At 44.9% G+C, this 19,728-nt stretch overlaps 1 protein-coding gene and 1 long non-coding RNA gene across 5 annotated transcripts in view; one reads left to right on the top strand and one right to left on the bottom strand.

Annotated features, from left to right (window-relative positions):
• Positions 1-19,728, top strand: part of LOC134353147 (mastermind-like protein 2) — a 490,104-nt gene that overhangs the window by 412,035 nt on the left and 58,341 nt on the right. For all 4 annotated transcript variants that reach the window (XM_063061106.1, XM_063061108.1, XM_063061105.1 and 1 more), the window contains exon 2: positions 6,659-8,056. In XM_063061106.1, the coding sequence (XP_062917176.1) occupies positions 6,791-8,056 (1,266 nt within the window). In that variant the 5' untranslated portion in view covers positions 6,659-6,790. The remainder of the gene's footprint in view (positions 1-6,658; positions 8,057-19,728) is intronic.
• LOC134353148 (uncharacterized) overlaps positions 1-19,728 on the bottom strand; it is a 49,793-nt gene that overhangs the window by 22,491 nt on the left and 7,574 nt on the right. The gene's annotated exons all lie outside the window — the stretch shown is intronic.

Raw genomic sequence — 19,728 nt, forward strand, 5'->3', positions numbered from 1 at the left:
GCTATAGCTGATGTCTCTAATCCGAAGAAGAAACTTCAGCATACAGAACTAGCAGGCCACGTGAAGCACACGCCAGTCCGCTCCACGCTGCATACCAGATAGCTGACTCGCTCTTCTGGCAGATTGGTCAACTGAGTCAGAATGACATTGGGCTGTTTGTACGTTGTTCCCCCAGTCTGAGTAAAATGTGAAGAGAAATCACAGCAGCAGCTTGTGACTGGATCCATAAAGGGATTTTTACAGATTTTCCCCTCCTCCTTGTTTCTCCAGTAGAGATAAAAACTGGGACTTTTAAAATGTGTCCTGGAATCCAAAGTCAAAGTAAATTTATTATCCAAGTACATATGTCACCGTGTACAATACTGTGCAAAAGTCTTAGGCACATATACGATATATAGCTAGGGTTGTATACAGTCATATATATGTACTTGGATAATAAATTTACTTCAAACTTTGAAGTTAGAAACAGCAGAGTCAGGGATGGGAAAGTGGGGAAAATAGGGAAGAAAACTAAGTTTTTCTGGTAATGGCAAAAACACTAGTAAAAGGTCCTTTATAATGTGCATTAGCTGTTTTGGATATTTTTAGACTACCCATTTCTTAAGGGCAGAGTCAAATGCATAGTTCTAATTTATGGCTTGCTCGATGAGAAAATGGCATAGCCATCTCAACCCTAAAACTGGAAATCTTTGCACGATGTTTGCACAGTCGTATTCTTCAGTAAATATAATTTCCATAATCTGCATTCTCCATGTTTACTGAAAAGATCTAGAGAAGTAGCAGTTCTCTTGATTCTGCATTGTTATTGTTTCACCTTGTTCTACCTCAGTTCACTGTGTGATGATCTGATCCATTTGAACAGTGTGCAAGACAAGCTTTTCGCTGTATCTGGGTGTATGTGACAATAACAAATCAATCCCAATTCCAATTCCCATTCCAATCCCAAAGTGGAGTTTATTGTCTTGTGCATTAATGTATGAAAGGCGTGTAGCAACATCATTTGGCATCACGTAGCACATCGTGTCGTAGTATTTAAGTTCACAAGAGAATAGTTCAAGTGTTCCAATTTCATTGACAGGGAAGTACCTAAATGAAGCTGCTAACAGAGATCTAGGATTAGAGGACTGTGAGATCGGTTGGGAGGAGATGTAGTTGAGAGCTGATCAAGACTTTGCTTAGAGGTCAGTTGAACTGATGCTGACAGTGAGCAACTCGTTTAATGTCTTAAACACAAGTGATTTTGCAGATGCTGGGATTCTTCAGCAACACACAAAATTCTGGAGGAACTCAGGGAGTCAGGCAGCATCCATGAAAAGGACCAAATGTCTTTTAATGCTTTGATGTGTTTTTCTTTGCTAAAGATAGTATGTTATAGCACAAAGAAACATTGAACTGATCACTGAACACAACCTGTGAACTCACTTTCAAGGACTATACAACATGTTCTCAGTATTATTTATTATGTATGTATATATTATAATTATCTTATATTTGCACATTGGTTGTTTGTCAGTCTTTGTGTGGAGTTTTTCATTGATTCTGTTGTACTACTTTGTTCTACTGTGAGTGCCTGCAAGAAAATGAATCTCAGGGTAGTATACAGTGACAAATACTTCGATAATAAATTTTCTTTGAAATTTGAACATTGAAAAAGAAGCGAGTAACAGGAAAGCAAAAAATAAACTGCAGATGTAATTCTAAAATGAGGTTAGAATATTTTAGAAACTTTCATCTGGTTGGGTAGCATCAACGGAGAGAGAAACAGAGTTAACAGTGACAATGATAGTTGCCTTCCCCATGTTTAATTGAGGATCGAACACAACTATGGGAGCTAACATGGCTAGAGGGGAAAATAACACTCTGTATCTCTATATACAGTTCCATGCAAAAGTCTTCGGCACATTTATGTTGCTAGGGTGCCTCAGTGTTCTGCACAATACTGTATTGTCAACGTGAAGTGGAGAGTGAGTTTGTGAATTGGCGGGAGCTGGGAACGATGAGTGCAGAGTGCTGTGGGAGGGGTATTGGAAAGGTGGCAGAGAAAGAGTGCCAGGGGCAGGGGATGGTGCGGGTGCAGACATACCCAGCCCTGAGACACCAGGCAAGGTCATTTGATTCCAAACAATTGGTTTATTGATCATTACAGAATGCCTCGCTGGTGTTTCCTGCTCCTTTCCCTTTTCCAAACCATGATTCCACTCTCCCTATCTCCTTCCCACTGTCAATCCACAATAGAGACCCATATCATTATCGTCACTCACGTATGTCATGATTTTTTCTTTGTTTGGCAGCAGTACGGTGCAATACATAAAATTTCTACAGTACTGTCCAAAGGTCTTAGGGACCCTAGATATATATATACACACAGTATATATGTCTGAGACTTTTGCACAGAACTGTAAATGCTTCCTTAATGCTTCACCATTCACTTTTGTCAGTGATTTCATGGAACATGAACAAGAGGCTACCAAAGCAGTTGTTCGCAAGGACAGCTAGAAAACACTATTAACTAGTGAGAAACGGTTTTGGCTACGTTTTCATGGTGCAAGTTGCTTATGGCTGATCCTTGTAATGAGGGTCACTCTTGCCTAAGTTCTCAGTCATCTGTATCTCTGGATGAAGGTGATATACAGGGGGTCCCTGGTTACATAAGAGTCCCATTCCACAGAACTGCCTGTAACTTGAATTTTCCGTAAGCAGTTTCCCCCATCATGTGAAATTTTTAGTCTCAACAGCCAAATTTGGAATATTGTGTGCAGTTCTTGTCACCTACCTCCAGGAAACATATCAGTAAGACTGAAAGAGCACAGAGGAAACTTACAAGGATGTTGCCGAGACCTAAGGACCTGAGTTAGAGGGAAAGGTTGAATACGTTAGGACTTTAATCCCTAGAAGATTGAGGGGAGATTTGTTAGAGCTGTACAAAATTATGAGGAGTATAGATAGGGTAAATGCAAGCAGACTTTTTCCAGTGAGGTTGAGTGAGACTAGAACTAGAGGTCATGGTTTAAAGGTGAAAGGTAAAATGCTTAAGGGGAACATGAGGGGGAACTTCTTCATTCAGAGGGCGGTGAGAGTGTGGAATGAGCTGGGGATGCGGGTTTGATCTGAACACTTAAGAGAAATTTGGATAGGTACATGGTTGGGAGGGGTATGGAGGGCTGTACTCCGGGTGCATGGACCAGATGAGCCAAATGGTCTGCTTCTGAGTTGTAGTGTCCTATGATTCGAGAGCCTGATCAAGTACAAAAGCCTCAGGTATCTGGAGGGATCCTGCTAACTACTAATGAAGCATTTCTAAAGAGATCTTGATCAGTTGGGAGATGGGCTGAGGAATAGCAAATGGATTTTAATTTAGATAAATGTGAGGTGATACATTTGGGTCATTTCAAACCAGGGTAGGATTTATACAGTAAATGGCAGGGTACTGACAAGTGTTATGGAACAGAGTACCAGTATACAGTTTGTTGAAAGCGGCCATGGTGACGAAGGCCTTTACTGTGCAGGTGTACAGAATCAGGTTTAATATCACCGGCATATGTTGTGAAATTGGTTAACTTAGCGACAGCAGTACAATGCAATACATGATAATATCGAAAAATAAATATGTAAATCAATTACAGCAAGTATATAAATGTATATTATAGAGTTAAATTAAGAATGGTAGTGCAAGAACAGAAATAATTTTTAAAAAGTGAGGTGGTGTTCAAGAGTTCAATGTCCATTTAGGAATCGGATGGCAGAGGGGAAGAAGCTGTTCCTGAATCACTGAGTGTGTGCCTTCAGGCTTCTGTACCTCCTGCCTGATGGTAACAGTGAGAAAAGGGCATGCCCTGGGTGCTGGAGGTCCCTAATAATGGACGCTGCCTTTCTGAGGCACCGCTGCTTGAAGATGTGTTGAATATTACGGAGGCTAGTGCCCATGATGGAGCTGACTAATTTTACCACTCTCTGTAGCTTCTTTCGATCCTGTGCAGTAGCCCCCACCACCCCTTCCCCCCTCCATACCAGTTGATGCAGTCTGTCAGAATGCAACCCACGATACATCTGTAGAAGTCATCAGTCAGAACATTGAATGTAAGGGAGTTGTGTTGCAATTAGATAAGTCATTTGGGAGGCTGCACACAGAGTATTGTGTGCAGTTTTGGTCACCCATTTAAAGGAGTGACATTGCTAAGCTGGAGAGGGTGCAAAACACAAATTTATAAGAATGCTGCCTAGTCTAGAAGGCCTGAGTTCTAGGGAGCGGTTGTCATGCCAGATCTTTATTCCCTGTAACACAGAAGAATGAAGGGTGACCTTACAGAAGTTTATAAAATCATGAGGGGTATGGATAAGATAGACACTCAAAGTCCTTTCCCCCAGAATCAGGGGAGAGTGTAAAAGTAGAGGGCACAGGTACAAGGTAAAAGGGGAGAGATTTAAAAGGGACCAGAAGGTTACTTCTTTACAGAAGGGGAGCGATTATTTGGAATGAGCTGCCAGGGTACACGCTCGAGGTGAGTGCAGTTCAACATTTCAGAGGCCTTTGGATGGGTACGTGGAGGAGAACGGCTTGGAAAGTTACGAGCCAAACACGGACAGCTGAGGATAGCAGGGAGGATCCCATGGTCGACACAGATGAGTTGGGCCGGAGGGCCGGTTTGCATGCTGTATTAATCTATAACCCGAAACTCTCAGCAGACGTAGTCATTCGGATAACTGGGTCCGAGCCAGTCCTTCATAAAGCGATCCAAAGCTAATCCCTTTGGCCAACACTGCTTTTGCATCTTCCTCCAAAAAGGATGGCCTGGTCTTCCCTATAAAAGATAGGATGAGTTGCCATGGCAACTGTAATGTGCTAACAACTCTCTCTGCAACACTCAGCCTCTTGTTGCTCTTTTCTTTGTTATCCACGTTATCAGTAATATAATCATCTGGTTTTATGCCAATAATTACCTCAGTATTTCCAACCCCTCTCTCTTTGCACTAATTATTTAATTTATTTTTTTATGTACAGTTATTGTAACTTATAGTTTTTATTATTATGTATTGCACTGTTCTGCTGCCACAAAACAACAAACTTCATGACATATATCAGTGATTCTGATTCTGATTCTAATTGACTTTGATTTTGATGCTAACTATGACCTATTTCAATAGCAATTACTTGTCCTGTTTTTGAAATTTCAAAGTAAATTCATTTTCAAGGTACGCATATGTCACTGTATGCTGCCCTGAGATTCATTTTGTTGCAGGCACTCACAGCAGATACAAAGAAATACAATAGAATCATTGAAAAACTACACGTAAGGACTGACAAGCAACCAATGTCCAAAAGAAAACAAACTGCAAATAGTAAAAATAATATTAATATTACAATTTTTTAGAAAACATTATGTACACACAAATGCACTTAGATTAACATTACCTAGGACAGAAGGAAGAAGAGGAGTAACAGGTATTAAAAATTTCCTCAACAGGTAAAAACAACAACAAAATATTTCCATTAACAAAAACAGGATTCAGCACTCCACGTGAGCATATGGAATTCTGATAATTCTAAGAAGTACACACCATAAACTTAAATGAGGGCACAACCCAGAAAAATGAAGACATTATCACAATTGGAGAAAAAGTTACCCAATGGAAGAGCATGGCCCCTCCATGGAAGACATCCCCACAATCTGAGCAGACTAGATGTCAACAAGGAAGCGTTGAATGCCTGGCCCAGAGTTGGAGACCTCTTCCCAGAAACAGAGGGGTTCCTTCTGGCAAGGACCAGGTGCCAAATTCAAAAAAAAAATCAAAAATACATAATAAAAAAAACAACAAATTCAAGACGATAAATGCAGAAAATAGCAAGAGAAACCAGAAACAATTCAACAGATTACAGGATCCTGCAGCAGTTTAACTCAATCTGTTTACTTACACAGGCACAATCAAGTGGCCAAGATCTTCCTTTAGAACATAAACTCAGAAAAGACACCATACCTTACTATAAATAAAAGCCTGATCCAGTTTTAGAGTCAGAGTCCTACAATTATGACTGATCCATTATTACAGATAGGACAATCCATAGTAACCGTCCAGATATAATACTACAGGATAAGAAAGCAAGAACAAATTACTGAATAGTTGTAGCCATTCCAAATACAGATAACAGACAGAAATCAATAAGTGAAAAACATCAGAAATATGCTGAAGTAAAAGAGGAAATTGAAAGACTATGGAACATGAACTAGGGTATACATTATCTCAATAGTAATATCGACAACCGGTATCATCCCAAAGTCACTGCACAATAGCATTAAACAATTAGGCCTACACAGCAATATTGATTTAAATCTCCATAAAGCCTCAATACTAAACACAACTAGAATAGTCCAAAAGTTCTTAGCAATTGAGAAATGAGTGTGCTAGGTTTTACCAGCTTGAGCTGAGAAAAAATTAAAATATAATATCAAGAAAAAATATGTAAATAGATAATACTGAGAACATGAGTTGTAGAGCCCTTGAAAGTGAGTACTTAGGTTGTGCTCAGTGATCAGTTCAGTGTTGAGATGAATGAAGTTATACACGGTGGTGGTGGGGTAATAACTGTTGCTGAATCTGAATTTTATATTCATCCAAAATTGACCTATCCAGAATGATTTTTTATTGTATTTTTCTTTTTCAGTTGCAAGGATCTATAAAGAGGAAGTTGGAGAGCAATGGATCACCTGCCAATCATGACAAGATCAGTGAACTCTCTGACGGTGCGTTCTCGGGCGAGGTTAAGAGGATCTGCCTGGACGATGTCAATCTTCCGATGGGTCAGGGAGACGTGTCCAGTGTCCTGCGAACAGATGTGCACAATTCCTCACTGCCAATTGGGCACCGCGGGCAGGGTCTGCAAAATTCTGCCCCCATGGGCTCGTCCTTGGGTTGTGTAACTCCAGGGACCAACACGGGCCTCCTGAGTGGCAACCAAGCAAACGGTGGCAACATCAGCTCGCAGTTTGCTGTGACATCCAACGCAGAGATGAAACCGAATGTGGGCGATGGACACACCATGTTTTTTGACTCCAAAGCGGCCAACAATTTAACCATGGATCCCGACTTGGTGGATCTGTTGGAGGAATTGACAAATATACCAAATTCCCCATTAAACGAACTTGATATTTTGAGCACCAGGAGTGACCCACTGAACTTGGGCCTTGTGCAAACAAGTCAGAGCACTACTCGAAAGTCGTCTCCGCAAGCAGCTTCGCACTTGGAGAACCCCATCCCCAACCGAGAATTCTCCCCCAATTTCAATCAGGCGTCTGGCGGTTCTCCTCAGAGGAGGCCCTCCTCGGCTGGCACATCGTACCCGTTGCCTGCTCCACCCAATCACATGCCATTGCCAATGTCCTCGGCATCTCAGAACCAGGTCCCGAGCCAGAGCCAGGCACCGCTGCTGTCTGGCACCGGGGCCAGCCGAGTTGGAGCCAATTGGCATGAATTGTCGCACGCGCAGCAGCTGAAGAAGATAGCGGCCAGCCAGCACCAGCGCTCCGTCTCGCAGCAGTCTCACCCGCAGCCGGGTCAGGCAGCCAGCTGGCCTCCGGTTCCCTCCTCTGGGCCGTCCCCACCCTACCAACCGGACAAGCTCCCTAGCCCCTCTCTGCATCAGCAGTCCTTCAGCCCTCCCAACGCCATCCTGCCCAGCCTCCCGCCATCAAGCAACCCTGCCAGCACAATGCAAAGTTACCTGTACAGCAAAGCGGCCACTAGCCAGCCTGGCCGCATCGCCATGTTGGGCCAGCAGCAGAGTGGCCTGAGCCAGGGCCCGATGAACGAGAGCAGCCTGCCTTCGGAGCAGCTGTCGCTCAGCAACACCAAGCCGCTGTCGCACTTTGACCCGGACCTTCCCGCGCCGAAGATGCCTTCGGTTGCCGGCGGGCAGAGCCAACCGGCTGTGGTGCATTACATGCACCAGGCCCCCGCAGGCGTGCAGCAGCCTCCGCCGTCCGGTTCCAGTCAGCAGCTGCAGTTTCGCAACAAATTCCGGATGCAGCAGCTGAGAATGCAGAACAGCATTCAGCATTCGCCGGTAAGACAATTTCTCAATACAATGCTTCGGGCGAACTGTGATTATGTTTGTATAGTACAGCACAATATGTGTCCTTCGGTCCACGATGTTATAGTGACCTTTTAACCCACTCCAAGATCAATCCAGCCCTTCTCTCCCACATAACCCTCCATTTTCCCTTCATCTATTGATCTACCTGAGAGTCTCTTAGATCTCCCTAATGTATCTGCCTCCACCACCACCCCAGCAGTGCATTCCAGGCACCTACCATTCTATTTTTAAAAAAGCGCCTACTTCTGACATCTCCCCTAAACTTACCTTGACTCATCTTAAAAAGATGTCCTCGGGAAATCCTCCAGTATCTTTTGTAACTAGTCAATGGTTGAACAGTACACTGAATTTAAAGGCAAATTCTTGCCCTTTATTTGAAGACCCGCTTCAGAGAGTTGAGCATTGCAACCCAGGCTGACACTGTAGTGCTGTGTAGAGAGTACTGAACTGTTTGAAGTGCAGCCTTTCAAGTGAGATTTTAATATAAACTCTTGGTCGGTTCACCTAGGTCTGTGTGAAAGTTCAGAGTCAGGTCTATTATTGCCGACGCACGTCATGAAATTTGTTGTTCTGCTGTGGCCGTACACTGAAATATATGAAAAATTAAATTGAATAAGAAATATAAAAAAATAAATAAATAGTGGTAGTGTTCATGGGGTTGTGAATCTGATGGCGGAAGGGAAGAAGCTGTTCCTAAAATGTTGAGTGTGCACCTTGGGGTTCCTGTACCCTTCTCCCTGATGGTACAAATGAGAAGAGGGCATTTCCTGGGTAATGGGGTTCCTTAATGATGGATGCCATCTCCTTGAGGCACTGCCTTCTGAAGGTGTCCTTGACGGGGAGAAGGGTTGTGCCTGTGATGGAGCTGGCTGAGTTTACAACCTTCTGCAGCTTTTTATCAATCCCGCACATTGGTGCCTCCGCACTAGGTGGTGATACAAACAGTCAGAACGCTCCCAGGGAACACTTCCAGTGAGTAGGATCAGACCTATCCGTCAGTGAACTGGCCAGGAGTTACCCCTCCTCCCTTGTCAGCAGAACAGCTTGTCACAGTCGCTCTGGTGCATTCTGAAAGGTGATTTCTAAATGTAATTAGGTACAGCAGCTGTTTTGAAATATGATTGGAAAAATTAGAACATTTTACTTTTTAAAAAATCATCATTTGTGCCATGTCGTGTAGCATAGGCGGTCATGGTCTTTTGACCATGAATGTTCTTGGCAAATTTTTCTAAAGAATTGGTTTCCCATTGCCTCCTTCTGGGTAGTGTCAAAACAAGATGGGTGATCCCAGCCATTATCAATACTCTTCAGAGACTGTCTGCCTGGCGTCAGTGGTCACGTAACCAGGACTTGTGATATGCACCAGCTGCTCGTACAACCATCCACCACCTGCTCCCATGGCTTCACGTGACCCTGATCTGGGTGCTGAGCAGATGCTACACCTTGCCCAAGGGTGACCTGCAGGCTAGCGGAGGGAAGGAGCACCTTACACCTCCTTTAGTAGAGACGTATCTCCACCCTGCCGCCCTTCATATAAAAGTTAATTTAACGGTCAATAGAATCATTGAAACGTCATGTACATGAATGAATGGCGTGGAATGTGTTCTTGTTGTTCACCACGAAAGTGATCGTTGCTTTCAGTCCAAATTTCTGCTCTGGAAGTCATGTGGTATAAGAAATTTCCTTCCTTTTCCGGCAACTAGAAGGCGTGAACTTCATTGTGAGCCATCACCAATAACAAAACAAGGTTTTTTCCCCTCCCCTCTCTTGAGGGCTAAGACTTCCTGGTGTTCTATTTAAATAACTTCCTGCAAATGCATTTTTTAATGAAATGGGTTTAAGTCGCTGCTTTGCTTCAGAATGCAGAATTTTTAATGAAATCTCCCTTTCTTCCCAACTGATGCGGTACTTCTTGGTGCAACACCGGTTATCTCCAGCGAGGTAGCTTGGCGGTTAGTGTAGTGCTTCACAGCAGCATCGACTAGGATCAATTCCCACCGCTGTCTGTAAGGAGTTTCTGTGTTCGCCCCGTGACTGCATTGGTTTCAAACCACATTCCAAAGACGGGCGGGTTAATCGGTTAATTGGTTACATGGGTGTAATTGGGTGGCACGAGCTCGTTGGACTGGAGGGGCCTGCTTTATTTTTTTTATTTTAGAGATACAACGTGGAATAGGCCCTTCCAGCCCTTCAAACTGCCCAGCAACCCCCAATTTAGCCCTAACCTGATCATGGGACAATTTACAATGACCATGAAGCTACTCACCAGTATATCTTTGGACCGTGGGAGGGAAACGGGGCACCTGGATTCCCAAGCGTTCCATAGGGAGAACGTACAGACTCCTTATAGAAGATGCCGTGACCGAACTCTGAACTCTGACGCCCTGAGCTGAAATGGTGCCGCGCTAACTGCTGATCTCCTAAATGAATAAATGAAGCTCCTTTTGGCCTCGTCTCAGCCAGTGGTTGGAGCCATCCTGATACTAGTTTGCTCCTTTGCTCTCGTGTTTTTAAAGAACTAATTCCATTGAGGTGAAGAAAATAGAGTAAAGGCTTAGAGCAGTTTAAATGACAACATTATCCAAAGCACAAGGAAACAGTAAGTCTTTTGATGTGTTTAAACAGTGTGCCTGTGTGAGGATGCTGTTGAATGTCTACACAAATAACGGCCTCTGTCCTGTTTTGGAATCTGATTTGCTAATCTGGGAACCTTGACGACAGTATCCTTAATTGGTTGACAGATAGTGTTTTTGAAGTAGGCCAGACAAAATCAGGCAGTGTTATTTTATTCACAGACACTGAAATTCACAGACACTTTCATCTTGAGGAGGTTTGCTGGTGTGTGAGATGGCCTCAAAAACCGATATCGACAGTGGCAGGGATCCTACTAGATGTTCCCTTCTTGCAGCCACAGCAGAGAACCATCACAGACATTGTAGGGGTTAACCCCAGACCAGTGCTCCAGTAACACACACAAGATGGTGGAGGAACTCAGAAAGTCAGGCAACATCTATGGAGGGAAGTAAATAGTCCATGTTTTGGGCCAAGTCCCTTTATCTGGACATTTTCTTGCACCAGAATTATGTTGAAGGGAATGCCATCTTTCTATGACACTTTCAAACTGAGGCCCCTCTTCAGCCCGAGACTCCTCGTCACATGACCTCTGAGTAGAATTCTGATTGGCATTTTGCCCAAAGTGCACATCTTCAAATGTCAGGTATAAACAGGTCAGGTTGTGATCTACTTAACTTGTTTAAATTTTTCTCAGCAGTTGGTATAGAGAACCTGACCCCTCTGGCAGTTTCAATTTGGACACAGGTTGCTCTAGAGTGATAAATAAGATGTTGGGGGAATCCAGCAGGTCAAGCAGCATCTATGGAGGGGAATGGATAGTTGCCATTTTAGGCCAAGACCCTTCATTTGGAGCAAGGGCCTTAACCCAAAACGTGAATGGTCCATTTCCCTTTATAGATGCTGCCCTACCTGCTGAGTTCCTCCAGCATCTTGGTTATTGTTCCAGATTATGGCATTAGTGTCTCTGTTCTACTTGAATGTCTTCAAGCACAGTTGGTGAGACCACACTTGTGGTACTGTGTACAGTTTTCATCGCCCTGTTGTTAAACCGAGAGAGTGAAAGGAAGATTTACCAGAATTCGAGGGTCTTTGTTATTAGGGTGAGGTTGTACAGGCCAAGACTTTATTCCTTGGAGTGTAGGAGATTGAGGGGGGACCTGACAAAGTGCATAAAATTATGAGGGCCACAGCTAGGGTGAACATACATAGGCCTTCTCCCGTCCAAGAAAATGGAGCAAAAAATTGGAGGGAAAGGCTTAAGGTGAGTGGTGAAAGATCTGAAAGGAATCTGAGGGGCAAAGGGTACTGCCTGTATGGAACAGGCTGCTAGAGGCAGTGGTCAATAACAATGTTCAAGTAACATAACTAGGTCGACTGGCGGTGTAGTGGCATCCACACCGGACTTTGAGGTGAGTGGTCCCAGGCTGCAAGGAAGGGGCACCTTGCAGGATCCACGCCGCTGTCGATATGGGCTCTTTGTGGCTCGCTGCTTCAATGTTAGGAAGGCGCTACCCATGTCACGGTCTGCTATGGAAACACCAATGCCCAGGAACAGAAGAGGGTGGATACCGTCTAGCCCATCACACGCAGAGCCCTCCCCAGCACTGAGCACGTTTACATGGAGCGCTGCCAGGAGAAAGCAGCGTCTATGATCAAAGACACCCCCCCCCCACCCCGGCCATGTACTACCCTGAGATTCATTTTCTTGTGGACATTCACAGTAAATACAAAGAAACACAATAGAATCGATCAAGACACACACAACAAAGATGGACAACAACCAATGTACAATAAATTGTGCAAATGCAAATAATAATACTAATAAATAAGCAATAAAGATCCAGAACGTGTGTTGTAGAGTTCTTAAAAGTGAGTCCATAGGTTGTGGAATCAGTTCAGTGTAAGAGTGAGTGTAGTTATCCCCTCTGGTTCAAGAACCTGTTGCTTGAGGGATAATAATTGTTCCTGAACCCGGTAGTGTGCGTCTTGAGCCTCCTGTACCTGCTTCCTGATGGCAGTAGTGAGAAAAGGGAGGTGGGGGTGGGGGTCCTTGATGATGGATATGCTTTCCTGCAACAGCACTTCATGTAGATGTGCTCAATGGTGGGGAGGGCTTTACCTGTGATGGACTGGGCCATCCGTATCCGCTATGTTTTGTAGGCTTTTCCGTTCAAGGTGTTTCCATACCAGGTCGTGATGCAACCAATCAATATACTCTCCACCACACATCGACAGAAGTTTGTCAAAGTTTTAGATGGCATGCCAATCCTGCACGAGCTTCTTGGAAACCAAAGGCCACGTGTGCCTTTTTTTTTGTAATTGCAGTGACTTGCTGGATCCAGGACAGATCCTCTGAAATGATAACTTTGAACTTTAAGGTACAGCCTCACCCTCTACTTTCCAACAAATGTCAATGTTTGCTCACTATAGCAATATTAACCTTCATGCTGCAGATAAAAAAAGCGGTTTCCCCTAAGTGGAAATAAATGAAAAGGCCAAACACCATTCCCAAATTTAATGAGGATCCCTAGAAAGTGGACTGGAAAGAGTGCGGTACTACTCTTCCCGCACTTACACTCCAAGCTTCCTTTCGGGGATGATAAGAGCAGAGCAGCAGCGAGGTCAGAGTTCACGGCGAAGCAGTGTTTTGAGGGCGAAGGTATGTGGAAGTTAGCCAGCTGGAGAGGCAAACAAAAAGGCATGAAATCCGATCTACATAGCAAGCGCTGGAAACGCAGCAAGCAGCTGCCGTAAGGGCTCCGAAACTTTTTTTCTCCCGTGTGTGTGTGTGTGTGCGTGTGTTCTTGTTAGCTCTGTTAATGGAAAGATGAACGTTTTTACTTTAACAGAAATATGCCTGTAGAAATGCTTTTCGTTCTGCGCGTGACAAGAGTCGTGCCAGCATTATCTGGCCTCTAGGTTTCGACCTACACACTTAAAAATGCAGTGAGGCAGTGAGGTAATAAAGAGCTCATTTCTTCAGCCGCAGAGACTGTGCTGTCTGCCGGTGTCGAACTAAGTGAGCTTATGGTCAAAGTATTCTTGCTTCATTTTTAGGCTTTTAAGGAATGTCTAACTGTGTTGAGAATGCTTGAATTAAAAAGGAATTTCAAAGTTCAGAGTAAATTTATTATCAAAGTACATAAATGTCACCATATACTACCCTGAGATTTGTTTTCTTGTGGGCATTCTCAGTAAGTCCAACCATCCCACCTCCTTGCACCCCTCCCCACTTGCCCCATCCCCCACACCCCCAACCCTTCTTCTATTTACCCTCCACCTTCCCCCTTCCCCTTATCGGTCCTCTACCCACTTTCCTTCCCCATCCCCTTCTGCTTCTCCCTATCCCCTTCCCCTTCACTCCTTCTGCCTCATCTGTCCCCTTCCCCCTCCCCTCCCCCCTTTCACCTCCCCTAAACCCCTTTTCCCCTCCCCTCACTCCTGCCTCATCCGTCCCCCTCCCCTCCCCTTCACTCCCCTTCACTCCTTCTGCCTCATCTGTCCCCTCCCCTCCCCCTCACTCCTGCCTCATCTGTCCCCTTCCCCCTCCCCTTCACTCCCTCCCCCTCCCCTTTCACCTCCCCCTCCCCCTTTCACCTCCCCTCCCCCTCACTCCTTCTGCCTCATCCGTCCCCCTCCCCTCCCCTCCCCTTCACTCCCCCTCACTCCTGCCTCATCTGTCCCCTTCCCCCTCCCCTTCACTCCCTCCCCCTCCCCTTTCACCTCCCCTCCCCCTCACTCCTTCTGCCTCATCCATCCCCTTCCCCCTCCTCCTTCCCACTCCCAACCCCTTCCCCTCACCTTCTCTTCCCCTAAACCCTCCCCTTTCCCCTTCCCCCCACCTTCCCTTCCCCTCCACCCTCTCTTTCCACACTTCCCACCTCCCTTCCTCTATCCTGCTCCCATTCCCACCTTTTACCCCCTTTCCTCTCTGCCCATTTTGCCCTCCCTTCTCCTTTCCCCCTCTACCCCTCTTCCCCCCCCCCCCCACTTATCTCCTGCCCCGCCGGACATTTGGGACAGTTGAGCTACGGTGTGCACCTCTGCTCAGACATATCGGGGAGAGGGGGAAGGGGTGGCTGAGAGAGGGTTAGACGGGCGCAGAGAGGGAGAGACGGAGAGAAAAAGCTTAGGATTTGATTTCAAAGGGCTGTGACAATGATATTGCCAGACTGTGAGCTTTTGAGGGTGTGTGCAGCTTCTCAACCAGAGCAGTAGCCCCTGCAGCTAATTTGAGTGGCTTTGAATAAACCGATAAAGGATGATGAATCAGTGCTGTCTGAGCAGCAAGCTGGAGGTTTGGCTCCTTGTTTTCTCGCTGATGTTTCAGCAGTGACTTGCTTCGTGGTCATTTAGTTGGTTCTCGTGTACAGCAGCCCGGCCCCAGGGCACTGCGTTTATATCCTGTGTATTTGGAGTAAATAGGTGCTGCCACTCGGCTGTGTGGGAAAACTTCGAACCTTTTGGTTTGAGTTTACCCATTTTCCCACTGTTTGTGCTGTCTTATGTATTTATAGTGTGTGTTTTAATTATTGTGTTCTTTATCTTACTGTTTTTTTTGTGCTGCATCAGATCCAGTAACAATAATTTTGTTGTTCTTTATGCATGTGTACTGGAAGTGACACTAAACAATCTTGAATCTAGAATCTCGTTTTGCTCTAAGAATAATATCCTGCCCCTCGGTGGAAAAATCCCGTGTAAAGCAAAGGCTTTGAATCCTTTTCTAAGTGAGTGTGTTGCCTCTCCTAACTTTGGTTTATTCTTGTCTGGTGGTGGGGGTGGGGGGTGGAGGTGAGTAATCTTTGGAGCCGGTGGTGCGTCAGTTTAATATTGATGGCCATGACTTGTGGCTCCTCATGGCCAAGTAATCTTGCTGAGTGTCTAGTATGAGGTCGTTTGGGGAAAGGGGGTGGGGGCGGTATTGGCAGGGGAAGGGGGTGTTTGATGGTGTGGAGGGGTGAGCTGCTGAGGGAGCTGCCAATCTTTCAACCTGCTAGCTTGCGCTGCCTCCTACTGTCTGTCACAGAACAGCAGTGAGATTGAAAGTTAAAAATAACAACCCACACATCCAAAATTCCTGTTCTTTTTCTTCTTTCCCCTTTTCACTTTCATTCTATTTGTTGCCCCTCCAATTCTTTCATTTATTCATTCCCTTTTTTCTCTTCTTTTTGCATTTACTCTCTCACCCTTGCACACTTTACATCTCTCATTCGCACCTTCTTCATTCCTTACTCACTCACTTATTGACTTTCCCCCCTGTACTGTCCCAATCTTCCTGTTTCTCACTCTCTTTCACTCCAAACCCTAGATTTTGCTTTTATTAATTTGTCCTCCTCCCTCTTGATCTCTCACTCCTCACATTCTCCGGTTCATTCTCTTCATCTGCTCTTATTTTTTCTCTCACCCTCCCTCCCTCTCTCACCCTCCCTCCCTCTCTCTCTCTCACTCACCCCCTCTCTCACACCTCACTCGCTCTGTCTCTCATCTCCTCTCACTTGCTCTCTCTCATCCCCTTTCATTCTCTCACTCTCACACCCTCTCTCTTCCACACACTCTGTCACTCCCATCCCTCTCTGTCTCTCTCACTGTCTCCCCCTCTCCCTCTCTCCCTCTCTCCCCCTCTCCCCCTCTCCCCCTCTCCCCTCTCCCTCTCTCCCCCTCTCCCCCTCTCCCTCTCTCCCTCTCTCCCCCTCTCCCTCTCTCCCCCTCTCCCTCTCCCCCCCTCCCCCTCTCCCCCTCTCCCCCTCTCCCCCTCTCCCCCTCTCCCTCTCTCCCTCTCTCCCTCTCTTCCCCTCTCTCCCTCTCTCCCTCCCCTCTCCCCCTCTCTCCCTCTTCCTCTCCCTCCCCCTCCCTCTTCCCCCCTTCCCCCCTTCCCCCCCTCCCCCCTCCCTCCTCCCCCTCTCCCCCCTCTCTCACCTTGTCACTTTCTCTTTCACCTTCTCTTTTACTCTCACTCACTCTCTCACCCTTTCTATTTCTCTCTCACCCTCCCTCTCTCTCCCTCCCTCCCTCCCTTGTCCTCTGTCACTCACTCTCACATTCACTCCCGCCTTCCTCTCACACACTCTCTTTCACACAATCTTTTGTTTGCCCCGGTCAGTTATTCACTCATTCCCAGTCTCCCTCTGTTCCGAGTGGTAAGTATGCTGGAAGCACTGTTAGCAGACTGTTTACTAATTGGAAGACAAAGATGTGATGGGGAAATCCTTTCAAATCTAACTTGTTAGCAAGTGTTCTGCAAGAAGTCATATTCCTCAATGAAGAGGCATTGCAAGCTTAATTGTGTTCAGTCAATTGGCGTTTGCATCACTCAGATTGAAGTACTGTTCATAGCAATACACCCATTGCATTAATCCTTGTGACACACTATCCGGAAATCCTGATTTAGCATAGTGGGTAGGACGTTGAAGAAGACTGCTTAGTGTCCATTCTCCCTGCTTGAGTGAACTAAAAACATTGGGATGCAATAGTTGCAACTTAATAAATTAATTGAAAGGCAACTAAAGAGTGGGAATTTTGGAAACTAGTGACAAAACCCCAGGTTAGTAGCTGCTGTTTGATTTTGGTAAAATGTCAGAGATATTCCAGCAAGACAAGAGTGTTACTACAGTAACATGCAGCAAGGCAAGCCACATCAAAGTGAAGTGAAATGCAAGCTGACAAACTCTAAGTATACAAATCAGAAGTTTTTTATTCTAAATGCATTTCTTCTAGCCAGAAGAAAATAGTGTAGCTGGATTGTTTTATTGAGCTGAAGAGAAAGGTTTTATAGGTGGAAAGTGTCGTATGAAAGGACCAAAGCAGGCTGAAAATAAACAGCCCTTCTTGTAACACTAACCTAAAAGGCACTGGTACTTGGAATGGAAATAAACTTCTGTGAAAAAGTGAAAAGTTCACTTTCAGTTTCCCTGACACTAGTTTTCGGCTAATGGGAGAAGAAGTCAAATCTGGAGTTGGGCTTTTTGGAGAAATTCGTTGATAGTGGGTGGGGAAATGGTGATTATTGTAAACAGGAACTCCCGCTCTTGCTCATGAAACCTCAGCTTGTGAATAGGATGCAAAGCAGACACAGTTTCATAAGGCTGTATAGGACCTTTGTGTACCCGGAACACTGAGAATGAATCAAAGTTTAAATATCAATCACTCGAGGTTTTAATGACCCAACTTCACCTCATTAAGTCAGATGGTATGATCTAATTTTCATTAGTAAATGGACAGGGTTGAAAATTTTTAGTGGTTTACTAGAAATCAATGTAAGAAATCTCCATTCTTAGTCTGCAAAGTAAAAGCATTGTTATGGTAATCAACCCTTTGCTGAACAGTAGGGTTTCAGAATGCGTCCCTTACATTATGGTTTGGTTCTTAATTCAGTGAACACCCTACACTCGCCAACACTTGCACTTCCTCAAAAAAAACTATTTAATCATATTTATTTTGCTGTGGTGCCCTGGCATCCACAAGTGCCTAATTGCCAAACAAACTCTCATCATAAAATTAATTTGCCGTAAGCGTTAAAAATAGAATGGATTTGCACAGTCCAGCTGCCAGTAAAGACTGACTGGAAACACGGGTCATGTATGTAAGAGTAAAGCTCCACAGTATGTTCGCTGAGGGGAAAGAAAGTATAGAATTTCTCCCCAAATCCTGAGGGACTGTCCTTGGTGGAGATCTCAGTGGATGATTCCGGAATGGAGCTACAGTTATAGGTCGATGCTATTGAGTCTCCTGGTTGGTGGAGAAACTGCCCATATAGTGCCAATAAATAATGTTTTAGTCAAACGGTATTTCCAATAAATGATGTGTATTTAACTATTTTTAATGGGATGGTAAGTCATTTGCACAATCCACATATGAGCTGGTTCAGTTTGCAAAACCTTCTTGTGTAAATTATGATAGCAATATATATTTCATTTTGAAACAGAAAATGTTTAATTCGCATGGACTGCACCATTAATTTTGCTGACCTAGACTTTTTTTTTCCCTTGCTAAGGACATAGTTATCAGTTCCTGTCATCCTCTGAGATACCAGGAGCAAGGGTTGCCTGGGGACAGTAGTGTTGCCGCAACTGGTGAGGCTAATTGAGGCTGAGCCAACACAAGGGTACGATCAGTGGATTCTGTTACTGTGCGGAAATATGTACAGAGTGAGAAAGCAAACCTTTCAATCTCAGTTCTTTGCAATTACCCTTTCCAATCAAAGGTATCATAGACCTTGCTGGCTGGTTGATAGGGTTGTTAAGAAGGCGTACTGTGTGTCAGAGGATTGAGTTCAAGAACCACGAGGTAATATTGTAGCTCTGTAAAACCCTAGTTAGACCACAGTTAGAATATTGTGTTTGTTTCTGGTGAGCTCATCGTAGGAAGGGTGTGGAAGCATTAGAGAGGATGCAGAGGAGATTTACCATGATACTGCCTGGACTGGAGAGCTTGACGATAGGCACAGGGAGCTGGGGCTTTTTTCTTTAGAGTGAGGAGACTTGATAGAGGTGTGCAAGATGAAAGGGGCATAGATCGAGTGGACAGTCAGTGCCTTTACACGAGGGGCATAATGTTAAGGTGATTGAAGGTACGTGTAAGAGGGGGATGTAAGAGAAAGGTTACATTTTAACACAGCTGAGCCTGGCATGCACTGCCAGTGCTGGTGGTAGGGGCAAATGCATTAGGCACACATGTGAACGAAAACTGGAGGACTGTGTGGGAGGGAGAGGTTAGATTATTCTTAGGGTGGGCCAAATGGATGGGCTGAAGGGTCTGGACTGCACAGTAATGTTCCGCGTTCTGTTTCCTTCCCTGCTTTTATAACAGGCCGTATCGTAAAACAAGTGAAAGCGTGCCCAGATTTGTAAACAACTTCTCAGCAGCTCCATAACATAATTCTCGGCAGGGAGTTTAAACTCAAAAACATCTGCTTTGAATTCTTGTCATATATTCCAGTTTTTTTTTACATGACTCACTGGTGATATGTGATGGAACAATGATCAGGCTTGGTGTTAGCCCCAGTTTTCCTGAGTCTAGCCCACATTAGCCATTCCTCCTTGGACTTCCCTTAAGATGCTCTTCGTGGACTG

Source organism: Mobula hypostoma, chromosome 10 (assembly GCF_963921235.1).
Source record: "Mobula hypostoma chromosome 10, sMobHyp1.1, whole genome shotgun sequence".
In the NCBI taxonomy this organism is placed as follows: Eukaryota; Metazoa; Chordata; class Chondrichthyes; order Myliobatiformes; family Myliobatidae; genus Mobula; species Mobula hypostoma.